The 26,675-nt window shown below is 46.7% G+C and overlaps 1 protein-coding gene across 1 annotated transcript in view; it reads left to right on the forward strand.

The window, feature by feature from the left end:
- JMJD4 (jumonji domain containing 4) overlaps positions 1-26,675 on the forward strand; it is a 391,572-nt gene that overhangs the window by 61,803 nt on the left and 303,094 nt on the right. Inside the window, exon 2 of the mRNA XM_069647083.1 lies at positions 23,557-23,722. Within this exon, the coding sequence (XP_069503184.1) occupies positions 23,557-23,722 (166 nt within the window). The remainder of the gene's footprint in view (positions 1-23,556; positions 23,723-26,675) is intronic.

Below are 26,675 nucleotides of genomic sequence, written 5' to 3' on the forward strand. Positions count from 1 at the left end.
ATATATATATATATATATATATGAGTACCAGCAGCTAAGCTCATGGAGTGAAGACAAGCCTCAGAGGAGCTCCGTCCGGACCCCACTACGATCCTTAATAATTGCAGCGTTCTCCAACATTGAGCCCTATAAACGCTATCAGATTGAAGCCGAAGCGTTTCTGCACATCACGCCAACAAAAACAGAGCGAATCCTCGCTGATTTCACGCGAGGTGAAGCCTCAGTAAGCTGACCCCCAGGCGCGCAAAATGGCGACCAGAGCGGCAGCCTGAACACCGAAGGGGGAAGGGCGCATTGGAATCGGGCCGCCCCAGTGGACGCTGAGAGCAGATGACGGCGCTGCCAAACTTTGTGGCTCCCGTTCTTGGCCCCGATCGCAGCGACGAAGAACCCTGGGCTCGACGCAGCAAAAACAACTAGCCGCGGGAGCGCCCGGAGAGACTGGCTGCTGAAGGGTGTGAGGAGCCGTGGCCTGCCTTGAGGAGCGAGCGGCCGCTCTGTCCACAACCTAAAAGACATTGTCCCGGAAGGAACACGAAAACCTGTTACACCCGACGCGCCAGCTGGAACGGGGGTAGCTGCTCAAGGATAGCAGAAGCCTGAGTGGTAATCGAAGGAGAGAACACACTCAGTGAAAAGAGGCACACTGAGGGTCGGGGACCGAGGGGCACTGACGGGGAAGCAAACTTGAACACAAGTGGGACAGCAGACAGAGGAGCCCCGGTCCGTGTTGTGACCCACGCCCGCACCGGCCAGAAACAGTTTGGCAGCGAACAATCCAGCACAAACCTGGGAAAGCGGTGGGCTGCTGGGACACATCCGGGGGCCCAGAGAAGACCCGCCTGGAGGCGCAACAGCCCGCCACAACAGAGATACGCTCCTTGCGCCGAGACTGGGGAGGGCGCTTGAGGGACACCAGCAACTCGGAATCCTCTTGACACCCACGGCCAGGCATGCTGTAACACGGCATGAGAGGGCACACCACTTAACAAAATTTCGACCTCGGAGCGGGCGTGGGACCGCACTCAGAACCATCTACAGGTACCAACAGATAGCACAGAGCGGTGCCCCACGGCACCCTCTCCACCGCTTAACATTAGCATTGGACATTGAGCTTTGGCGCCTAGACCTCGCCAAAGCCCCGGACCTTGTGTGAGAAGGAGAGGACCCATACTGCCTGCAGGAACACTGCTGCATAAATCCCTGGGCGCACTGGCAGAACTGTAAGACGCCTACGACTGCAACACACCATACGGCCCCACGACGTGCACCCCGGCCAACACCACCACCATTACACCACCCCGAAAAGCACCGCAATTTTGCCATTCTCAGGTAAGTGCTGGAGCTTGCCTGAGAATGGAAGAAGCCCCTCCTGAGCCCCGCACAGCGATTGCACAATTAACACATAGTGGCAGTCCCGCGCTCAGGATAACACCACCACGACAACCTGTGCAACCACACTAAAGATGTCCCCCTCCAGAAACAAGCCTAAATCATCCATAATGGACTCATTCACAGCGGCGAGGCCCAAGCAAAAATCGCAGCATGAAGACGCCACGGCGAAGAACCAATTGCTCCAGATGAAGACCCCAAGGACACACAGGTACTCCTAGCCATAGCTGCTCTCAGGTCATTCATCAATACTAAAATTGAGGAGGTCAAGACAGAAATGCAGCTGATGCGTCAGGATGCCCGCAACCTGACGGAGAGAGAGACCACAGCAGAAGCTAGTCTGCAGAGCAACGTCGAGACCACCTCCGACCTGCAAGCAAAGGTCCAAAAGCTTGAGATGAAGGTGGCACAACTAGAAGCGTGATCAGAAGAAGCGGAGGGACGTGCCTGCCGCAGCAATATTAGATTACTGGGAATACCAGAAGACATGGAAGGAACAAACCCAACAGACTTCGTGGAGACCTTGCTCCTGCAGGAGATTGGGGCTGGAAAACTCACCCAAGAATTCTCCATGGAACGGGTCCATAGATCTCTGCAAAAACGCCCCCCGCCAGGATCACACCCACGCCCAATAATTGCGAAAATCCTAAACTTTTGCGACAGAGAAACAATATTGAAGTACTAAAGGGAAGGAGGGGAGATCACACGAAACAACTCCAAGATAGTGATGTATCCGGACTACACCCCCGCAGTACAACACGCGAGGAATTATTTTGTGCCAGTGAAACCGAGGTTACGCAAACTCAACCTTAAATATATGTTGCTTTACCCTTCCCGCCTGAAGGTCATTTACAATGGGAAGGCGATATTCCTAGAGACTCAGCGGCTGCGAATATGTGGCTAGAGCATAATAACTTAGCGGGCGAAGAGGAACCCATGCTGCGGGGAGATGCCAGTTGAAAGAAAAGCAAAATGCGCCCAAACCCACATATGATGATACACGAATGCACGACCCAAGTTAATTAAAACTGACTACTGCTACAACAATGTCAGCTGCAACTGCAGTTGAGAACACATGGCGACACATAAGCAACCAGCTGCGACACTGCTGTTAACTACTCCGGACGGAGCTTTGAGATTCACACACGCTGCTCACTAAGAACCACCCCCAGAACCTGCGCAGGCCAGGCGCCGGCACAACACTCGCGTATAATGACCTGGTATGGTCCAGACGACCTGGGAGCCTCTGAGCGTTACCAGTTACAAGCAACTGCTAGAGGCAGTTCTGCGTTGTTTAGTCTTGTTTCACAGTTGTCTTATTCTCTTAAACCACTCATTGGAGTGGAAGTTAAAACAGTTAGAATGTCTGAGGAACTACAGCAATGCCCTTGGCGAGGGCACGTGGGAGAGAGGGGGGAGAACCGACACTGGGCAACCTGGAGGGGCGGCGTCTGAGCTCCCTGACCACCAAGCAGAAGAAGAGAGGCAGCAAGGTATGAACACTTGCATTCTTCCCCGAACTATCATGGCCACACGAATCAAGGTAGGTTTTAACCTGGAATGTGAGGGGGCTAGGTACCTACCTTCGTCCAAATAGGATCATATCCTACCTGCATAGGAAGAAGATTGGACTGGCCCTATTGCAGGAAACCCATTTAACAAAGGAATCCGCCGCAACACTGCAAACACACTGGGGCGGCCAAGGATTTGGTGCCACATACTCCAAATACGCCAGAGGGGTGTTCACATGGATCAGCCCGCAAATCCCCTTCCAGCTGACCAGGGCTGAATCGGATCCAGAGGTAAGGTATGTGATACTCTGGGGCTACATTGAACAAACTGAAGTATGCATTGTGAACTCATACTTCCCCAACAACAACATACCAGCACACCTAAACCTGAGGTATGCCAAGGTCACACAATATAGGCACATTTTTTCATCTGGGGGGGGGGGGGTGATTTCAACTGTGTTAGAGATCCAGAACTTGACAGGTCCACACCTCTCCCTGGTGGTCCACCAGCGTCCACCATGGCGCTGAATACCATGCTGAACCGCCTAGATCTAGTGGACGTCTGGTGAGAGCTACACCCAGATGATCGGGGCTATTCCTTTTACTCATCCCCACATAACATCCACACTAGAATTGACTACGTCTTTACTGGAAGAGAAAACCTGCCCCAGATCGACACGGCACAATACCTGGGTCGGACCATCTCTGACCACTCACCATTAATGGTAGAATAGAGCATCAAAGGCCCAAGATGCCCAATACCCACATGGAGAATGCCCACAGAAGCCTTAAAAGACCCAGCATGCAGGGAGGATCTTAGAGATTCCCTAGAGAACTACATAGCAGAGAACATGGGCAGTGTGAAACACCTAAGTACGCTATGGGATGCCCTGAAGGTGGTCATACGAGGAGAAATCACAGCAAAGGCTGGAGGCATCAGGAAACATCTACGGACTGAGCTAGAACAGTGGGAATGTGAAATCGAACAGCTCAAATCCGATACCCAGGGCACCCAACAGGAGGAGGATAAACTCAAACAAATAAGATCCGAATGCAAAAAGGCTTGGGACAGATTAGCTAAGTTTGACTACACCACCAGAACCAACAGGGTGCACACTGAAGCAGACAAGCCCAGCAGACTATTAGCTTGGCTATGCAAAAAAGAACACCCCAAGCACCTCAGCACAACCCTGAAAAGCACAGATGGCGCGCTGCATCGAACCCAACAGGGCATCATCGACACCTTTTAAACAATTCTACGCCCAGCTGTACTCCCACGAGACCCATGTACCCCCGGACGAGATCTCGGATACCCTAGAGGAGATAGGGCTACCTAGGCTATCACCTGCGCACAGCGAAGCCCTAGATGCAGACATCACCATGGAAGATGTATCGGAAGCAATTAAGTCCCTGGCCACATGCAAGGCCCCAGGTAGCGATGGAATTTTACAAGACTTTTGAACCAAATCTAACCCCGCTACTGCATGAGGTCTTTCAGGAGGCGTACAAACTGGGGATTTTGCCCGAGAGAATGCGTGAAACGCTGGTGATCCTGATACTTAAACCCAACAAACCTGCAGAAGAATGCGACTCCTACCGCCCCCTTGCAATGCTTAATTATGACGTCAAAATATTGACCACGACCCTAGCCAAGCGGCTCTCCAAGGTAATAGGAGAAATAGTACACCCAGCCCAAAATGGCTTTGTGCCGGGCCGCAACACCACCGCCAATCTCGGCAGACTCCAGCACATCATGTCCCAGACCACTCGAGACAGAGGATTCTACGCCCTGCTATCCGTGGATGCCATCAAGGCGTTTGATTCCATCTTCTGGGAATGGCTAATAGCGGTCCTCCGCGAATTCGGCTTTGGGGAGAAATTCATCAGATGGGTCAAAGTACTCTACACCAAACCAAAGGCACGAGTAAAATCTGGACGGCTTGTCTCCATGGCGTGGGACATACAGAGGGGCACTAGGCAGGGCTGCCCGCTTTCCCCCAAGCTTTACATTCTTGGGCTCAAACCCATTGCCATCTACTTCAGAATTTATTTTTCGATGCAGGCATACGATTGAACGGAATAGATCACATAATCTCCCTGTATGCTGACGACGTCCTCCTCTATGTAAGAGACCCGCACCAGAACGTACCGACAATGTTGGAGGTTCTTGGTAATTTTGCCAAAGTTTCGGGGATACGATTCAGCAGACACAAATCCTGCCTCTTTCCATTAGCTGGCCTCAAAGGCAGACACATCGATGACCTACCCTCAGTGGGTGTGCAATGGCAACAGATTTCATTTCGCTATCTCGGAGTCAACATACTGAACACACCTGAGCTCATGCATGAAAATAACACTGTGGCGGCATTGCCCCCTCTTTCGAATCGATAGGGTTCTGGTCACGACTCCCCCTGTCCATGATGGGAAGAGCATCCATCATCAAAATTATTATCCTCCCCCGGTTCCACTATGGATTTAAAAATGTGTACTACTATATCAAAGCCTCCTTCTTTCGCTTACTAGAGACGATACTTAAGGACTTCCTATGGGGCAAGGGCAGACACAAGATGGCGCTAACCACATTAACTCTCCCGCACAGGCAAGGCAGCATTCAACTTCCAGACCTGGAGAAATATTATCTCGCAGCGCAGCTCAGCTTTGTAGCCAAATGGCTGGCTGATGACGTCACTTCGGAAACAGCACTACTGCAACACCCAATCGCTCCAATCCAGCTGAAACAACTCATTTGGGCACCTCAACTCCTCTTGAGCGACACACCTCTACTGGCTACCCTGGGAAGACAGTTATGGCACAGGACAAAGTCACTTCTCCACCTGGAGCATGCATATAACCCGGAAATCCCGCTCCTCTCGGACCTATGCCAGAACAGCGTCGACCTAGCAACCATCAGATACTGGGAGAGGAAGGGAGTGTACACGTGGGGAGACTTATACAACGAGGGCTCCTTTCGAGACTTCTCCTCGCTACAGCTAGAAGAAGACATACCCAGCGGCCAGTTCCTGTGGAATCAGAAGATTCGTACGCTAGCGCGAACTAAGTGGGACACATGGCCTGAGGAGCCCAACTCCCTCGTAACATTACTTTATAATTTGGGAGAAGGCTGGAGACCGGTGTCTCAAATATATAACCATCTAATAGACAGGCCTAATCCCCGTAGCCCTGAGCTAAAACTCAAATGGGACAGGGACCTGGGGCGAGAAATGACTGACAGAGAATGGGAAAGAGCTCTGGCGTTCCCCGAGGATGTATCCAGGAACTCCAGATTCAGATTGATTCAATTGAATGTACTATATTGCTCCTATCTGACACCGCATAGAATAGCGAAGTTCAGCAAGCAACCCCATCACAACTGCCCATGGTGCAACAGAGACAAAGCGGACCTACTACACATGTTCTGGGAATGTCCCAAAACCCAGCAGCTCTGGGCCAAGGTGGAGAAAATCTGCAGGAGGGCAGGCATGACCAGGTACGAATGGACCCCTAGCGAGTGCCTCCTGGGAACTTACCCGAGGCTAGCCAAAATTAAACATACTGTGAAGCTCATGGACATGGCATGCTTCCTGGCCAAAAGGGCCATTGCAATGGCATGGAGACGGCCAGGTGGCCCACGATTCCAAGCATGGCACAGTGAACTGGAACGCTGGATTGTGGCGGAAACCACTGCCTGGGAGGACAGCGTAGCTAAATCCCCTGATGATGCAAGTCAGGCACTGGCCGCTTGGAAGGCCCTGACGTGGGCACTGCTCCACCTTTCCAATGATGAGAAGCCCCCATGAATGATCTACCACCACGTCAACCGATTCGACCACTACATAGTCGCCTAAACGGACAATCGCCAGAAACAGAACAGATCCCTATTTCCATGCTCCTTCCCCCACCCCCAGTCCTCCCTATTCCACCCCACGCTCACTCTCCCAAGCTGAACTATCCATCAACCACAAGGAGACAATCACAGTTATCGTTACATGTTTTATGTTAAAGTTTTATATGGTTTAATGTAATGGCTATCTACGCTTGATGTGCCCATACTATGCTGCAGATGGCAACTATTGTCACACTGCTGTTGTACTTATAACAAATGCCAATAAAGAAATTTAAAAATAAAATATATATAGCACATGACCTGTGTGGAGAGGGAGGCTTCAGGGGAGGGCTGCCACGTGAACTCTCCCACTTCCCAGGCCATGAGCAACTACAAGACTTTTGTGGCGGTTCCATAGAAAGCAGGCTACACTACAATGAATGACACAGAAGATATTGCCCCATGAGGCAGTTACATGAAAACATGGACAATAATAGAAGATTGCTTGAATGCAGATGACCTGATACAATACATAGTGAGGGACAAACAAAGGAATGATAAAACAAGGGGATTTGCAGAGCAGAAGAAGAGAGGTGAGAGGACTGCCTGAATGCTGCAAGAAACACTAGCTACTAGTATATGGACAGGTGTTTGCAAGAGAAGAAAGGCTGTAGAGATGCACAGTAAAAGTGATCCTGGTAGTTCCAGTGAAGATGGTGCAGAGAGAGAACGATGAATACATCAAGGAGTGGCAAGAAGCTTAAGCTGCTCACATGGGTAGAAAACAAGGCTGGCCTCTGTCCAGAATGCCCTCAAGGATAATGCTACTACATTGTGTGGGCTACATTGACCCACTCAACAGAATTCTTCTCCATAGCCAAGCTGTGCTTCTGCGGTCAACAGCAAAATGGCTGCGCTGGCTCCTTGGAGCACCATTACATAAAAACTGCGTTTTGCAGCTACAATAAGATGGCTGCACCATCTTGCCAAGCACATATTGGGCAGGATGGAACAAGGGTGCACACTGAGAAAGCCTACCAGTGTGTTCTTACATGTACAAAGAAGGGGAGTAAAAAAGCAGCACTGCTTTGTTGCAAACCCACAGTTCGCATTGAAAAAAGGGACATATTTACATAAAAAAGGATGCCTCTAACAATACTTTTATTAATGAGACCCTGCCATGCCCATCCACATTCACATTGTGCTCCAGCAGACAAGAGCAGTATCCCTGAATGACAGGCTGTTGTTTAGATTTACTTCTGCTACACGGGAAACACTTTACTTTTTGGCTACAAAATGTCAAGGATCAATGCGCCAAAAAGGCCCTGGCTCTCTGTAAATTTCAGTGCATCTGTGTTTAAACAAATTGCTGCATACGAGAAACTAACTATGGCTACAAAACAAAGTGGAAATGCAAAGGGAAGAGACAAACCGAATTTGCAAGAAAAATGCCAGCAGTTATCACATGTTTAAAGGTACTTTTGCAAAGAAAGAAAAATACTTGTTTAAAAGTGTACGTTGGATAAGGCCCTCCCCTTATCTAGCAATATGAAGGGGTAAAAATACATAAAATAAGGAATAAAACTGCATTGGCTGGATTTTGCAAGCTCCAGAGCATGTTTTTCCTGTTGGCAAAGCTAAGGCTTCCCCCAAAAAGGAACCACCATAAACTTCCAGGACACTTTGCTGATAATTACTAGGTTGGAAAACTTTGACTGACCAAGACAAAGAAAGTTCACTTACTCATCAGAATTCAGTCTGGGCTGAGGCCTTCTACAATAGAAATTTTGGGACACAAGAATGTGAAAAAGAAAATCACACCTCCCCGTGACTTCTACAAGAAGCTTCAAAGAAAAACTCCATGACAAACCCTGAACTTAGGCGGGTAGCCTGGAAAGACATGACCATATTTGGAGGACAATGCTGACCATTTGGTTTAAACAGCTATTTTATTAAGAAACCTTTCAGACTTTTATCTTTGCATCCGGACTTTGCAGGAATAAACAGTTTTAATGTCATTTTGTGGGTTTTAATTTAAGACATTGTAGCATTCTCTGCCATATTGGGAACAGAAATGGCAGAGAATTGGGTATTCTAAAGAAAGTAAACATGATGCCATTGCGAATTCCAATGCTGACATGCCTAACGAAAATCCACAGACATGTATAAAGGATTTTAGGCCGAATATTTCACACTAAAAATGAACAAAAACTGGTAGAAGGGCGAAACAAGGTCCTACAACCGTGCAGATTGGACTGCTATGGTCTACATAAAATATGTAATCTGCCCATGTGATTTGTTAAAGTGCCACAACTGTACAAATGTGTAAATTATGTTATGACAGAATTTTGTCAAAAAGGACCGTGGGAATGCTTTTGGCCTCATAAAATGCAGCCTCATAAACGGAGACTCCTCTGCGAGAAGGCGATTAATTTAGGCTGACCTATCTGAGTCTTGGAGCTAGGCCTAGCTCAGTTCTGCCCACCAATAATTCTGTGATGTCACCATGCTCTATATAAAGGGTAGCTGACAGGACTTTGGACACAGATTCTTTCCTGAATGTTCTGCGCCTACGTTCCTGATCTTCTACATTCATCCTGCCTGATTCCAAAGCCAAACTATAACTAGGGGGGTGTTCTTCCTTCTATGAATCAAAGAAATGCAAAACAATTAAAATGCAAACTGGTTTTAAACCCTTTTGGATGCCCATAATACTGGGGCAGCCATTGTTAGAAACAACACTCTCGCTGCTGATGAACACATATCTCTTACTCATATGAAAATGTCAGCTTTTTATTATTAATTAGCTGATGCTCTTTCTTTTGCAAAATATTTAAGTATTTTTTATATACATAACAGTACATAATGACCATTGTAATGAACAAACGCATGGTTATATTTGAAATCCAGTGTAACATGTTTACAGGTGTCCTAAGGTGTAAACCATCCACTTGTACATTTAACAGACAACTTGCTAATAAGTGGAAAATACCATGTGGTTAGGTGCAGAAAACACAGGATGTGAGTGCAGTTGGAGGAGACGTTAATTGTAGGTCTCCTATGCCCGACTAAAGTCTGATCTCATATTTGGTCTACGTCTGGGTGAGATGTTACAAGTATGAATGCAGCACTAAGTACAGCCCATGAGGTTGCTGGTTCTGTGTGCTGCTGACGTTTCGGCAGAATAGATGGAAGCCTTCTTCTGGGGCCAAAAAAGTCAGGGAACTCTGTGTTAGGAGAACAAAAATTGTAGAAAAATAGGAGAACGGTGTTAAAACAGCAGCAAAGTGCTGTAGCGGGTCAATAAGATGTAGCTAATACTGTAAACATGTCCTATGCAGTTCCAGAAGAAAACTCCACTCACCACTGCTCGTGCTGTGAGTAGGAGTGGATGAATAAAAGAGGTTTCATCGCAGGGCAGGAATGGAAATGGGAGTCGCCACAGTGGGCGAGTGTTATGGAGGCAGCCGGAGCGCGGACGGAGGGCCCGTTGGGAGAAGGCAAGTGACCCCCTAATAGTTGGAGCAAGGTCCGGCTGGACACAGGGTGTGAAGAACCTGGGAAGCACAAAAAGAGGGGGGGGAGCACTGATCATTGGGAGTCCATAAAGGCAGGACAAAACAGACAGACTGTGTCAGAACAGTAACCATGGTAGGGGTACTGAATTTACCTGATGGTGACTTGAGAAATGAGCCCAATGTTGGAGAAGGGTTGGAGCAAAATGAGCCTGGGGTGAAGTCATCAAGGCTGGAAGGCAGGTGTAAATTCCGTCGGGTTCGCCCTGTGTAAGGAACATGGAAATACAGGGGGAGAGGGTTCAGAAAATTAGGAGCCTGCCAGCCTGAGAGTAGGTAATTAAGAAGTGTATGGCTCCACAGAGTTAGCCTCTGGCATTCAAGTGTATGATCAAAGAATACCTGCAAGAGTCCAGGCAAACTGGAGCAGGACCGGCGTCAGGAAATGGCACCTGTGCTGGCTCTGGGAAAGAGAGCTGCATATGTGCGCTGTCGGGTGAAAAGCCAATGCGCATGCGCATGGCGGTAGTGTCTCGTTGGACGTGACAGGAGAAAAGTGTCTCGAGGCATCGCTGCGCGAGGTCGGGAGAGTAGTGGCTTGTAATGGAGACAACTCTGCAGGACCGTGGGATCGGATCGCAGAATGGAGTGTACATGGGGAGACCCAAGGACCTAACGTGCATTGTGACATCAGAGAGCACGTAAGGTCGGTGAATCTGAAAGAAGGCGGGAATGTTAATGCCCGGTGTGGAAGGCCAGAAGTGGCTGGCTTGATGGAACGTAATGGGCAGTAGCCCGTAAATAGTCAAGCAGGCAGAAGAGGAAAAACATGACCGTGCTTCCGAATGAAAGGGACAGGGCAGAGAGGATTAGTAGACCTAGCTAGGAGTCAGTGTATATAGCGGGTGCTTAAGGACCTGGTGAGGGAGACACCCTAAAAGGATTCAGAGTCAACACGTGACAGACATACATACAGACCAATCCATGTAAGACAGTGTAAACAGCAATTGTAACAATGCAAATGCAGGAGTCGGAATCAAGTCAAAATAAACAAAAGCATGCATATAAGCAACCATTCTGATCACTGTCCCATGTAGTATACAATTTCATGGGTACTGGGATGGTGGAAAGAAAAAATGCGGACACAACAATTATCCATGTATAGACCGGTATTGAAAGATCGGTCTGTGTCACAGCAGTTTACATGTGGCTGGATCTCAAGCCATAGGATGGAAACCCAAAACTCTCATCTTGTGATTCTAGTGCTCAAGGTAATGTTAGCAGGTGTGAGTTCCATCATAGGCGGAGGGAACTCCGAGCATGCAAGGAGTGGACGAAAAAGCTAGTAGGTTGGATGAGATCCAGGGGGGACAAGAGTGTTAAGGACTGGAGGGATTAGGTGTTGAAAGGTCTGGTTGGATTAGGTGTTGAAAGGTCCTGGTTGGGCCTCATTAAGGGCAGTCGTGGTGGATTTGAGTTTGTGCATCCACCATGCTTCTTTGAAATTCAGAGCGTTAGCAATGTTGGTTTTGTTTTGAACTTTGTCCACCACCCACCAGGAGAAGGAATCTGGATCATGATGGTATTCATTGAAATGGTGGACCAGAGGAGCATATTTCAACAAAAAGAGAGAATAGAGGGGTATATAGCACCAGCCTACCCTCTACATAAAGGGGTTAACCCTTGACAAATTACAACAACCAAGCTGGCGCTATTCATCACTGCCTTCTCTGGTGGGTTCTATTCTCGTACCGTATTCATTTGTCGGCGAGAGAAAAAAGACTACTATTTAGACAAGAAATTGTAGAAAAATAAACATATTTTATTATTCACTTTACACGTATATATTAAAAGTACACTTCTGGTGTATCATTAAAGTACTAATAAAGTCTCCTGTGTTGGGAGTCTAAATATCACGTATAACAGTGGTAAATGCACAAGCTTAGACCCTTTCCATCGATAATTCGATTAGTTTCGAGTTTTAACCATTGAGAGTGTAATGTGCTGTGTTACTTATCACACCAGGCCATACCTCATTTCACACACCTCACTCAATCTATTTCCATTCACTCTTTCCTTCAGTCACTGTCACCATCTCATTCTACACACACACAAAACTGGTGCCCGACATGTTTCTTTCCGTTTCAATGTAAATGTGATTAATGCTCGGAAATTCTTCAGGGGCTTTTTAGTGAAGGGCTAATGAGACATGCATAGTGATACTGTCAACGTCATAACCTAAAATCAGACAATGATCACTACAAACAAAGTCAAATCAACAATTAGCTGAGATTCAAATGGTGTCTTCTTCTTAAGGGCTTGTAGTACCCTTGCCATCCATCTACCTGGAAGGGAATCATCACCCTTTCATCAGTTGTAAATTCGCTGCTGTTGATGATGTGGTCATATAATAGGGGTCTAACTCCTGCGGAGCATATGCTCTCACTGAACCCATGGGGTGAGTTCCATTTATGGGGTCTTTAGAGGGTCGTCTAGATTAGCTCGCCTCCTACTGAACGTGCTGTGTGGTATTAGTTCCACCTGACTCCGTCTTCAATCATTCAGCTGGTAATCCCACTGGGCATGTTGTTTAAGTGCCCTAAGTTCTTCAGCCCAAATTGGTTTAATACGCCGATGTGTTGTCAACAGCCTTTCCCATCTGACCCATCGCTGTGGTCGGGTCTGGGTTCCGCATTCATGCGTAGCTGACTCGTCCACGTTCTCTTGTCAGTCGATCACTTCCGGATTGACTTCTGTCAAGGAGCAGTCAGGGTTTTACAGCGTATCCTGGATCTGTGTCCACCGATACGTTTGTGAACGGGTCTTGAAGTTTGTCCTACGTATCGTAGGCCGCAGGGGCATTGAATCGCATAAATGACATTGGTGGATTTAAAATTGGAGAAGTGTCTGATTTTCCACTCTCTGCCTTCAATGGTAAAGGAGTTAAGTTTCTTAGTTTGTCTACACGCCGTGCATTGACCGCACGGGTGATGTCCATTGATCTCTCTCATATTCCACAACATGGAGCGGGCCGGGATTTTGGAGGTTTTTGCACTGGTAAGTAATTCTTTGAGGTTTTTAGACCTCCTGAGTGCCATGCGGTCTCGGGCGGATAGCTCATGGGCAACGTGCTCGCCTTGGAAACAAAACGACACGGAGCAACACAGGTTCGATCCCCGGGTCCGCGCTTAGAAACCTCTGGGTATTAGGCGCGTTAGAAATAACCAATCACATGCGTGGTTTGGGTTCAGCTGGAAGGTTGAGTTGAACAGGAGGCCAGAATTTTTTAATGAGAGATTTGAGTTTGGAAGTAGTGGGACAGAAGGTGGTGACCCAAGTCATAATGTTCTCGGGGATTTCAATGTGGGCTTTGGGTGTCAGTAGGGCCTCTCTTGGTGTAAATCATGCTCTTTTATGGGTGGTTTCTGAGTTTTTTGGGGTATCCTCTTGAGGCAAATTTTTGCTGTAGGTCGTTAGAGTCTTTTTGAAAGTCTTCCATCCGAGTGCAGTTGCGGCGGATCCTCAGAAACTGCCCAAATGGGAGGTTATCTCGTAGGCTTTTGGGGTGATGACTGCTATAATGTAGGACGGTGTTACGGTCCGTGTTTTTTTTGCAAATTTTGCATTCAAGTTTGTTATTCTTGGGTGATTCCAAAGCCAAAGCATAGCCGATTCCACTGCAAGGCCGAAGCATAGCTGATTCCACTGCCAGGCTAAAGCATTGCTGATCCTTGCACAGCAAGGCCTCAACCCAGATATCCCACTAACCAAAGGGAAAAGCTGTGGTATTCTTTTGGGAAGCATCCGGAAACCAGACCGGCTTTGTGCCCACTAACTGCATGCCCGCTGCCGCCCTGCCATCCAGCTGCCTTGATTATCCGGTGACCAGACAGGCCCAGCTGTTTTTCTGCTAGGAGAGTCTGCCGCTAACTGGTGACCTGAGACCTGAGCCCTGGAGTCCAGAACCCGGTTGACTGTTCCTAATCCCAAATTTAAGAGCGGACGGTGAGTATCCCACATCCCATAACACATAGTCTACCCAATCTTGACTTTTGTATTTGTTCCACTCTTTAAGCAATCCGATCCATACCCTGATAACTTGTTAAAACTGTTAGAATTCTCTGTGCACCCTGTCCTTGACTTTCTAAGTGCTAGTGCCATCTCTCTATTAATTCTGTCTTGTGTAGATCATAAGCCCTTAGTCATATTTTGAGTAATCAAACTAATTTCCACTTAAAGTTGAACACTGGGGTGACAAGGTTGACATGGCGAATCAACCTTGGATCTAACTGTGTCCCTCTTTATCAATATAGTCTAAATAATTTAGTTTCAGTAAAATTTGCCTTTCATTTTAAACCGATTTTCTCTCTTTAACTGCTCTATTTTCCTAAAAAACAAACCTCGTTCTACCTTTCAAATCTCTCTCAATACTTCACCTATAGCCCTCCTTTCACCTCTATATTGTCCCTGTGCTGTGGTGTGCATCTATCTGTCACGCCTCAGGGAACCTGGCGGCTTTGGAAGAAGTGGAAGCTGCGCCCGCCATAGCGGGTTCCGTCACGTGTTTTTTTTTTTTTACGTGCTGTGCAGGTCTAGTTGTCGTTGCGGCGTTCGTTGCGGCGTTCCTGACACCGGTATTTAATTCTTTCACTTCCGGGGTCAGGTGCGTTGCAACGTACAGTGTTTTCGTCCTGTTTCTGCGCCGCTGTATTTTTCGGGTAGTTTCCCTTTTTCCCTCCGTGATCCTTCTTTTCCTTTCCTCCTCCTGTTCTTCGCTCCGTGCCTTTTCTCGTTTTTCTCCTCGTCTTCTTTTCCCTCCTCCCTTGTCTGTTCCATTCCCATCTAGTATCCTTCCTCCCTTCCGTCTTGAGCTTTCCTCTCTATTCTGTTTTTTTCCGTCTGTTCTTGTCTTCTTCCTGTTAGGTATCGCCACTCTAGGACCTCCTCTTTGCCCTCCTCTGTTCTTTATTTGGATATCCCTGTGTTACCGACCTCAGCCTGCCTTGTGGATTGCCTTGTCCAGCCCTTACCTGCTTATCCAGTATCAGACTTACTTCATGTTGATATCCTGTACTGACCTCTGCTTGCCAAGTGGATTGCCTCGCCTAGCCCTCTACAGTCCTATGTTTCGAGAACTTACATTGATCTGGTATCATACCCGATTCTTTCTGGAATTTCCTCTATAGCCGGACTGAATTCATCAGATTCCTCTCCTTCTACTGCTGCCTCTGGAGTGTGTAACTACTAGTTCACTACGTTTGAAGATCCTAATCTTCCGGGGTTTTTTGTGCCATTGGCTTTTTCCCCATTGAACAGCGACCGAGGAGGGCTGCCACAGATCACCCAAAGGGTGTCACTGTGGCGTCCTACCTTGGTCGTCCCTATCTACAAAAAAAAGGAGTGAAGGCTCGAACAAAGGACAATCCTACGCTAACTCAACGTCGGAGACTTCAAGGTGAGGAGGAAGGGGAGGAAAGGGAGTCTGGGGTGTCACAGGAAGAAGAGGAGATTACCGGCCTTCCTGACAGTTTGCAACGCCCCAAATTCGACATGGCCACTCCGCAGCAGGTTCAGGAACTAGTGGCAGCCGTCCAAAACTTGAGCCTGGAAGTCCAGAATCTAAAGGGCGCGAACGCAGTGCTACAACAGAGGATAGCAGAGCGGGAACTACCGACTACAGATTTACCTCCTCTACCGTTAGTTTCTGGGAAGTATGATGGAACGCCCAAGAGGCTAAAGGAGTTCTTGGATGCCTGTCACTTGCATTTCTCATTTCGGCCACAGGCCTTTACTTCTGGTCATACCAAGGTTGGGTTTATGATAACCCACATGTCAGGCAATGCCTTGGCTTGCGCCACCCTTTTAGTCAATAGAACTGATCCAGTGCTCCAGGATTATGAGGCCTTCAAGACCTTGATGAAGCAAACCTTCCTTCGAACCGAGAGCACCTTTCTGGCCTCCGAGGATCTGCTGGACATCAGACAAGGAAATTCAGACTTAATGTCCTATATCACCTCATTTAAACAGATCGCCGCGGAAGCCGGTTGGCAAGAACAAGCTCAGTATGCCATCTTTCGGAGGGGTCTGCGAGAAGAGTTAAAAGATGAACTTGCACGTATCGAACGCCCCTAAACCTTTGCTGAGCTAATCACTGCAACACTTCGGATCGATTTCCGGCTGTCTGAACGGCGAGCTGAGCGACGTAAGATCAAGAGTGGTCTTCCGATGCCCCCAGTTCCTTCTCCTGCACCACCTCCCTCTACTCGTCTCTCGCGTGAAGAGCCTATGCAGATCGGCATCACCCGTTCCCCTCTCTCGGCTGAGGAACGCAGAAGAAGGCGAGAAGGGAACCTATGCATGTACTGTGGATCTTCATCTCACCTACTTCGAGATTGTCCTGATGTGCCTCCTAGACGCTCGGGAAACGAGCACCCTCGGTAAATTTAGGGACATATTACCGAGGGAAGGATTCCAGTCCCTTTGTTACCCTCTCAGTCACCACTTTGGAGTGTTCTGACGATGATCGACTTATGGTGATGACAGTCACTCTTCTGAGCGGCCAGACCTCCATCCAGACTCAGGCCCTTCTGGATTGTGGAGCCGCAGGAAATTTCATTGATACCCACTGGGCAGAGAGTCAAGGACTGTCTCGGATAGCTAAGACCGAGGACCAAACGGTGGAGGGAGTAGATGGCGAACCTTTGAGCTCAGGCCTTATTACCCATTCTACTGAAGTCCTCACCATGCGTATCATGCAGCATTCTGAACGCCTTTCCTTTGATATTATTAGAGCGGCTCACTTCCCTTTGATTCTAGGCATTGGATGGTTGCGTCGGCATAACCCTACCATTGACTGGTCCAGAAACCTGTTAAGTTTTCATTCAACCTTCTGCAAAGCAGGCTGTTTGCCGAAACCTACCTTTTCCATGATGCAAACTTCCTGTGGGATAGAATCTAAGTCTATACATTGCTTACCATCACATTTGAGTGGTTACACGGAAGTTGTGACGGAAAAGATCCCGTTAGAGCTCCCTCCTCACAGACCCGAAGATTGCTGCATTGAATTGCACCCAGATGCCTTAGTCCCATTTGGTAGTATGTATCCCTTGACTATGCAAGAAAGGCAGTATTTGAGAGACTACCTAGACAAGAACTTAGCCAATGAGTTGATCATACCCTCCAAATCTCCTGCTGGTGCCTCTTTATTCTTCATTCCCAAGAAAGACACGCAAGAGCTACGCCCCTGTATTGATTACAGAGGATTAAACAAGGTAACCGTCAAGGACAGATATCCTATGCCTCTCATCTCGGAAATCATTCATGCTGTGCAGTCGGCCACTGTGTTTACAAAACTAGACCTACGCAACGCTTACCATTTGCTTAGGATCCAAACCGGAGATGAGTGGAAGACTGCCTTTAGGACCCCTTTTGGTTTGTATGAGTATCAGGTGATGCCCTTTGGCCTTGTAAATGCTCCATCGATATTCCAATGTTTCATGGACAGACTTTTTTCGGATCTTCTGGGACACTCTGTTATCATTTATCTTGATGACATATTGGTCTTCTCCCACACACAAGTTGAGCATAACACTCATGTCAAGGAGGTGTTTCACAGACTCAAAGACAATCATCTCTCTGTCAAATTAGAAAAGTGTGTGTTTTCGGCAACCTCCATATCATATTTGGGATACATTCTTTCCTCTGAGGGAATTGCCATGGACCCTCAGAAGGTCAATGCTATTCTAGATTGGCCGTCTCCCAAGTCTGTTAAAGATATCCAAAGATTCCTTGGTTTATCGAATTGCTACCGGAAATTTATACCCAATTTCTCTCAACAGGTACTCCTGATGACCTCACTCCTTAAGAAATCTTCCTCTCCTTTCCAATGGTCTTCTCAGGCCGAAGAGAGTTTCCAACAACTCAAACAAGCCTTCTGTTCAGCTCCCATATTAAGACAACCTGATCAGCTCCGTCCTTTTATAGTGGAAACTGACGCATCTTCTGCGGCTATCGGGGCAGTGTTACTGCAAGAGTATGAGGGGAAGGAACATCCAGTGTCCTATTATTCCAAAACACTGAACTCCAGCCAACGTAACTACTCTGTGATAGAGAGGGAATTGCTGGCTATGAAATTAGCCTGCACAGAGTGGCGACGACACCTCCAAGGTGGAGAACATCCTTTTACCCTCCGAACAGATCATAAAAATTTGCAGGTATTGCGTCAATTTGAATGTTACAACACAAGACAGGCAAGGTGGGCACATTTTTTCGCCCAATTTGATTTTAATATTACTTATATTCCGGGTGAACAAAACTTAGTGGCTGATGCCCTGTCTCGACGTAGTGACTACCTGTCTGAACAAGAAACGCTACAGAACTGATGTTTGCAAAATCTCAGAGGATAGGAGTGGTGTCCTCGTTCCTGCAACAGGTCAAGGATGATTCTGGAGGGAGATTTGAAGCAGAAAGACATAGTGACAAGACCGAATATGTAATCGAGGATGGATTATATATGGTTAAGGACAGGTTATATCTGCCAACTCCTCCGTTAAGGAAGACAGCATTATCCTGGTGCCATGATACCAAGATTGCGGGCCATCGTGGCATTCGGAATACTCAAGAACTCTTATCGAGATATTTTTATTGGCCTAGGATGAAGGAAGAGACCAGACAATACGTTCAGTCTTGTGTTACCTGTCTTCGTAACAAGTATTCCACACAAAAACCTCTGGGATTGTTGGAATCCGGTGCCATACCCACAGGTCCATGGACCACTATCTCGACCGACTTCATCGTAGAGTTGCCACAGTCTCAGGGTTGTACCTGTATAATGGTGGTCATCGATTCATTCACTAAAATGGCAAATTTTTCACCTCTACCTGGGGTACCTTCTGCATCTCGCATGGCTGAAGTCTTCTTGAGAGACATATTTAAGCTGCATGGTATGCCTACTAAGATCGTCTCAGACCGTGGCAGCCAGTACACCTCTCATTTCTGGTCTGCCTTATGTAAGAGATTAGGCATTGAAAGGGCCTTGACCTCGGGATTCCATCCACAATCAAATGGACAGACTGAACGTCTTAATGGTACATTGGAGCAGTATCTCCGGTGTTTTGTCAACCAACAACAAGATGATTGGGTCCAGTTACTCCCGACGGCCGAATTCTCATATAACAACACTTGCCACTCAGCCTTAGGTTCCAGCCCTTTTTTTTGTACATACGGTTATCATCCCCGTACCTTTCTTCCCTTGGCCAACATTGAGGCCTCGGTGCCTTCTGTGGAAGCTTCGTTAGCAACTATTCGAGAAGCCCAAAACAAGGCTAGACTGGGACTCATTGAGGCTCAAGAAAAGAATAGAACCCAAGCTAATAAACACAGGAGACCAGTGCCCAATTGGGGAGTTGGATCCAAGGTACTTCTGTCCACTAAATATTTACCACGTTGGGTACACCCATCTAAGCTGTCCCCTAGATACATTGGACCATACAAGATAACACATGTAATCAACCCAGTAGCCTTTCGCTTACAGTTACCTGCTCGATTAAGTCGTGTGCATCCGGTGTTTCACACCTCTCAATTGAAGACCTTCATGGAAGATAAGTGGTTCCGAAAAAGAAAAAACACTCCGGTCCCACCAGACCCCACTAATGACATCTATGAGGTATCCCAAATTTGTGACTCTCGATACCGTAAGGGACGTTTAGAGTACTTGGTCCACTGGAAAGGATACCCAAGGTCTGAAGACTCATGGGAACCCAGAGCACATTTAAATACACCTCTCCTGTTGCGTAGGTTCCATTTCAGACACCCCAATAAACCTGGTGGGGCGGACCTTAGAAGGGGGCATACTGTCACGCCTCAGGGAACCTGGCGGCTTTGGAAGAAGTGGAAGCTGCGCCCGCCATAGCGGGTTCCGTCACGTGTTTTTTTTTTTTTACGTGCTGTGCAGGTCTAGTTGTCGTTGCGGCGTTCGTTGCGGCGTTCCTGACAGCGGTATTTAATTGTTTCACTTCCGGGGTCAGGTGCGTTGCAACGTACAGTGTTTTCGTCCTGTTCCTGCGCCACTGTATTTTTAGGGTAGTTTCCCTTTTTCCCTCCATGATCCTTCTTTTCCTTTCCTCCTCCTGTTCTTCGCTCCGTGCCTTTTCTCGTTTTTCTCCTCGTCTTCTTTTCCCTCCTCCCTTGTCTGTTCCATTCCCATCTAGTATCCTTCCTCCCTTCCGTCTTGAGCTTTTCTCTCTATTCTGTTTTTTTCCGTCTGTTCTTGTCTTCTTCCTGTTAGGTATCGCCACTCTAGGACCTCCTCTTTGCCCTCCTCTGTTCTTTATTTGGATATCCCTGTGTTACCGACCTCAGCCTGCCTTGTGGATTGCCTTGTCCAGCCCTTACCTGCTTATCCAGTATCAGACTTACTTCCTGTTGATATCCTGTACCGACCTCTGCTTGCCAAGTGGATTGCCTCGCCTAGCCCTCTACAGTCCTATGTTTCGAGAACTTACATTGATCTGGTATCATACCCGATTCTTTCTGGAATTTCCTCTATAGCCGGACTGAATTCATCAGATTCCTCTCCTTCTACAGCTGCCTCGGGAGTGTGTAACTACTACTTCACTACGTTTGAAGATCCTAATCATCCGGGGTTTTTTGTGCCATTGGCTTTTTCCCCATTGAACAGCGACCGAGGAGGGCTGCCACAGATCACCCAAAGGGTGTCACTGTGGCGTCCTACCTTGGTCGTCCCTATCTACAAAAAAAAGGAGTGAAGGCTCGAACAAAGGACAATCCTACGCTAACTCAACGTCGGAGACTTCAAGGTGAGGAGGAAGGGGAGGAAAGGGAGTCTGGGGTGTCACAGAAAGAAGAGGAGATTACCGGCCTTCCTGACACTATCCCCCTGCCCAAAAACCGCATTCCAATTCAGTGTTTTTCACCCGTTTAAAAAAAAATAATAGTTTTACATTTAAAGCTAAAAGAAAGTGTAAATGCAACTTTTCCACGTGTGAATCCAGCTGCACTGGGTTTTCAATTTTAATGTGCTTTGTGAACTGTATGCTTTTGTGATACCTTACCTTCTAGTTGCTAGTGACATAACATCCCTACTACTGTGGTAAAACATATGCATCTCATTATTTAAACATACATATAATTCATTATTTGTTGAAATCCTGGCATTTTAGGCCTTTGCAAAGGGTTTAAAGTCTGTTTGTACCTCTTATTTTGTGAGGGGAGGTCTGATTCTGTTTGCTGTCTCTTATCCCTGACTACTTGCTGCTTCTTTCTATCCACTAATTTGATTATTTGTGGGTTGAGGGAACATTGCAGGGGGAACCCTTAACTTGGGTCCTATCTATCCTAATTCAAAAAGTGCTCCCATTCAATTGTGCTTTGGATATGTTCATGTAGAAGGTTAACCAAGGGTAGTTCAATTTATTGTAATTATCACCCCATTGTTGATTGCGGCCCAATATTAAAATTTGTGTTATTTTTGTAAATTCTAAAAATAAATATTGTATTTTCACCAACCGGCCTGGTTCATGGTCTATTGTGACCCGGTGTATTTGTAAAAGGGGGTATGAAACGGGTCGGGTACCGGCTCAATTTGAATTCATTGAAATGAAAGAAAAAGCATTGCTATTGAGCGTCGCATCACAGGATAAGACCAAGTGTTCTGGTCCGGTGTGTGACGCCCGATTGGAATCCTTAAAAATTGCCAGGATGAAGGTTCAGTAAGGAATGAAGAGAGAGAGAGAGAGAAGGCTGCAGACACATCTCAAGTGTACATGGCACGAGAGGAGGCAACAATATTCGCAGACTAACGTTGCGCCTGAAGCTCACTTCAGGTGCCACCCACATGGAGGAGAAGAATGTGCCCTTGTGCCATTGAGCACACCAGCCTTGATGGTGCCCCAGAAAGACAGAGAAGTGGATGGGTTCCCCAAACTAGACGCATAGCGGAGGAAGAATAGGTCGGAGGGAGAAGGTTGCTGAAGGTGATCGGTGTCAAGAGGAGGAGATGACCGGGAATATGAACCAACCCAGAAGGAGCTCAGGCGACCTGAGGGGGGGTGGCAAAGGTGTGGAACCACAAGACGCCCATCAGTGGGGAGGGGCTTTGAGTATGTGTGGTCCAGAGGGGGATGGTTGAAGGGGTCTCAACCCACCCCCTCCAGCATATCCACAAGATGACAGTTGCACCCAATGAAGCAGCCCCAGAGACGATAACTTGATGGCATCACCAAAGTAATCATGAAGAGGCGACCTGGCTGAACGCACACATAGAGGTATTAGCCAGGTGCAAAAGAACACACATGAACTGCTTGCAGAAACCTAAAGCAACTAACATGAACAGCTATGAAAATAAAGATGGAAGCCACAGCTCCATTGAAATGAATGGAAGACATTGGAAAGGCTCAAAACGCAGGGAAAGGCCTTGCATACTGATTTCCCTGAGAAACGCAAAGCACAGCTGACAGTGCAGTCGCTGTGTCCAACGTTGTCAAGGACGCTGGGAGAGAGTGTTTCGAGTCAACAGAAAAGATAGAACACCTGCAAGGGCTGGGAGCTGAAATTCTTCATAAATGCAAGCAGAGAGCTCATTTCTGCGGTCCCTACACACATGATCTGAACATGGGGAACAAGGCCCATTCATCTGAGGCAAGCAGAAACTGTTGTCCCCATCAAGCGGTAGACAGCAGATGCAAAAGTGTAACACAGCATGAAGCTGCAGGCTGGCATGTCCTTGCTCAGGGCCAGAGGAGTCGGAGAGGTGGTAACATTGGTGGGAAACGGGTGGGACCATGACTCCATTCTCTCCACCCATTATTGTGCTCACATGCTGGTAAACTTCCCAAGTTGAGAAGGCTCATACTGGCTTCCTGTGGGTGGTGCCAGGCAGAGCTACCCTATATGGCCATGCCAATCCGATCATCTATCCCCTATAGGATGTAAGTCTGGCTATACTGTTCACCCAAACCCAGCTCGCCCAAGGTCCAGAAATGTAACTTTTTGATTGTGATGAGAGTGCATTTGGACGCTGCAGAAATCTGTGTGCCTATCCCTGCTTTTGAATTAATAAAAGCAGTAATTTGTCACATTTCTGAAATCGTCTGTTTCTTGGGCACAGGGTATTTCCCTCGAGCCAACCTCTGGTTTTTAATTCCAAGTCATCATCAGTTTAGATTGTATTTTGATTTGCAGAAATAAGTCTGCTTTTAAGTTATGGTTGTGGTTATAATCTCCTTGGTGCATTAAGATGTTTCTTGTCACATTGTGTCACTCTAATTGTTAAGTGTCTAAATGTTTCTTTTTGCAGGGAAAACCATAGTTCCTGTTGCTAATTGCGATGTGAAGGAGTACAACTCCAATCCGAAAGAGCGCATCCCCCTTGCAGAGTATATATGTTATTGGAGAGAATATATTCAAAATAACTACTGCTCTTCCAAGGGCTGTCTGTACCTTAAAGACTGGCACATGTACAGGTAAAGTTTGTGAGGAACATCTTTTCCAGGCTGAATGTAAGTTTGTGCTGCAGTTATTGCAATTTTCTACAATAATACTAGAAAAATGCTTGCAAGGCCAGAATTTGGTATATTAAGCTTCTCTCGTAATACAGTTTTTGTAGACTATGCCATAGCACCATCAATAATTGGGGATATCTTGTGTGTCCGTTGTCTTTAAATGCAATTATTAATGTCCAAATCTTTTATTCTATCCACGGTAAGCCTGGATAAGCAGCACACTTTTTGGGTGGGGTATGAACATATTGCCCAAGGAGACATAACTTTACCCCCAACGCCCTTCCGTTCTGAGAAGTAAATATTCAGACTGGGTTATGAAGTATGGTGGCCAGGACAGTTCAGGAAGTGTGAAATAACCACCAGATAGTGGAGGCCCTTTCTCAGCTGGTGGCTTGTTTTCCCCATGCTAAACTACTTAAATTTTGTATGTGAATTCATATCCAGTTCCAAGAGAGATTGTGTACTCTCTTGTAGCCAGTAAGATAGCTCTGTGCAATGAGCGTTCGCTTCTGCGATCTGTGTGTTTATACTGCAAGTTTGATTCCCAGCAAGATCAACTTCAGAGTTCAATAAATCGGTTGGGTGATAATTGTGTATTAATATGTTCTATGTACACCACTTTTTGGAAAAGCGATATAAATAACAAATAATTATCATTACTCAAAACCATGACCTCCAGGGTATTTTATATATTGTATTATTGTATGGTTTTAAGTTTAAACAAATGCTAATAACTACTTGCATTAGGCTGGCTGTATTGGTGATTATGATCAGATTACATCAGAACATTGCATAGCATTCTTTTTACAGTCGTCTAAATCTGCCTGTTTTTATACATTTTTTACATTGTGGAAAACAATATAATTGGCTCTTTGGCAGTGGAATTCCTCTTTCATGCTCAGAGTTTTTTTTCAAACAAATAACTCACAAATGTAGATGGTGTTCGGTGAGTCCGAAGAAAGACAAAGACCCTCTGAGGACATGATGTACGATATTTTATTAAAGTAAAATGATAAAGTCTAACTTTCCCTATCACCATGGGTACCCCTACCTATGTTACTAACTAAGGTGCTCGTTAGTCACTCATGAACGTCAAAAGAAAAAAGATCGCTGTCCAAAAACTACCATTACTGACCCTACCACTATGAAAACTAACCTGGGTAAGGCAAATGACTTCCTTATCCTGAGGGTACTTCTAGTACGAGTCTGTAGGATTTTGTACTAGGATAGCAATAATGTCTAATGCTTTGGTCATAGTATTTTTTAATCGTCTACTAGTGTGGTGAGGTCATTAGTATCTGGCAATGAGTTAAGGATGGGTATTATTAGTAGTAAGAGCTTATCTGCCTTGATGTTCTTTTTGTTCCTGGTGAGGATAGGAGGAGCTAGAAGGTTATTTTAGGCTGTGAGAATTTTAACTGCGAGCGTGAATGATGGGAGGTAGTGGTCTGTCCATAGCTATGGAGTTATGGAGGTGATTAAGTCATTGCAGTTTAGTTCTGCCACCCAATCTAGTGTTCTACCTTTGTTGTGTGTGGGTAGATTGACTCTTTGGGTAAAGCCAAATTCAGTGAGCACATTGGAGATTGCTGAGGCTTGCTGGTCACTAGGGTCGTTGAATCCCAGGTTGGGATCCCCCCAGCAAAAGTATTTGAGAAGTAGTTTTCATATTATCAGATAGGATAGTAGAGATATCCTCCTCAAATGCACCAATGGGGCCTGGAGGTTTATAGATAAAATGAATAGTGAGTGTTTGGGAATCAGAGATGGGTAGTTTAGCAGTAAGTGATTCACGTGATTTGATGTCTGGTGAAGGGGCTAGTCTCATGGCTAGGTTGGATTAGGCTATCCGAGCTATACCTCCTCCTAGTGAGTCGACCCTGCATGCTCTGAGTATAGTATAATTATCTGGGACTGCGAGCAAGAGAGCAGGGCCTGCTGCTGCATGTAGCCAAGACGCTGTTATAGCAAGAAAGTCATAGTCTTAAGCTCGGATCAAATCGGCTATCTCGATAGCGTGTGCCACTTGGGATCCGGCATTAATTAAGGTGCCCTTGAGGTCTGGGACGTTGTTACTGGGCAGAAGGTTCAGTGATTTGCACTTGCTTACTTTTTTGGCCGGTATCTAAGTGGGGAGTTCACTCTGTGGTTGTTTTTTATGGATAGGACCGTCAGACTTAGGGGACAGTGAGGTAGTTGGGGCATTGCTTTTTTTCTTAGCATTATGTTCGTCAGGTGGGCCTTCTCTCATAGGGCATATGTTAGTCGTAGTTCTGACAGGTGGTTCGTGGAGTCTGGTCAATCTGGAGCGGAGTCAGCGTTTCTTATTGAAGTGTGGCATAGAAGGTTGGTTTTAGATAAACCCTGGGTGAGATTATGATTAGTGGGCGGTCGATGGTCAGGGTTAACCGAATAGTAGTGGTCGGTTTGAGATTTAATGTCTACCGTAGTCCATAAGGGATCTCTGATAGGTATGCTGTGCTGAGAGTTAGAGTTCAGCTGGGGTAGAGGGGAGGTGGATATAATACCCATAGTGGGTGCCATGGTACTTGCCATGGTAAGATAGGGTGAAGTAGTATGAATATAACCTGCAGCACTGGTCTTTGTCCTAATACCAGTAGGGCACACAATATGTATGGATGTAGGTCAGTGGTGGCGTACATAGTTCACTTAAAGTAGACTTCTGTTTAGTATTTCCAGGGTGAGGGTTTTGTACTACACAGCAGTGACGCATCCGCTAGTTAAGTCAAGGTTTAGAACCATACAGGGTTCTGTTTGCTTTAGGCTAATGGCAATAGGCACTAGTCGGCCCTAAATTTCATAAAATCTGCACAATGTCAGTACTAGATATGATGCGACCTATGAGCGAGATTCCAAATAGGTCACTATTAGCAATAGGCATTGGTGTGCTCAA

This window comes from Ambystoma mexicanum, chromosome 2q (assembly GCF_040938575.1).
Source record: "Ambystoma mexicanum isolate Mex_15411 chromosome 2q, UKY_AmexF1_1, whole genome shotgun sequence".
Lineage (NCBI taxonomy): Eukaryota > Metazoa > Chordata > Amphibia > Caudata > Ambystomatidae > Ambystoma > Ambystoma mexicanum.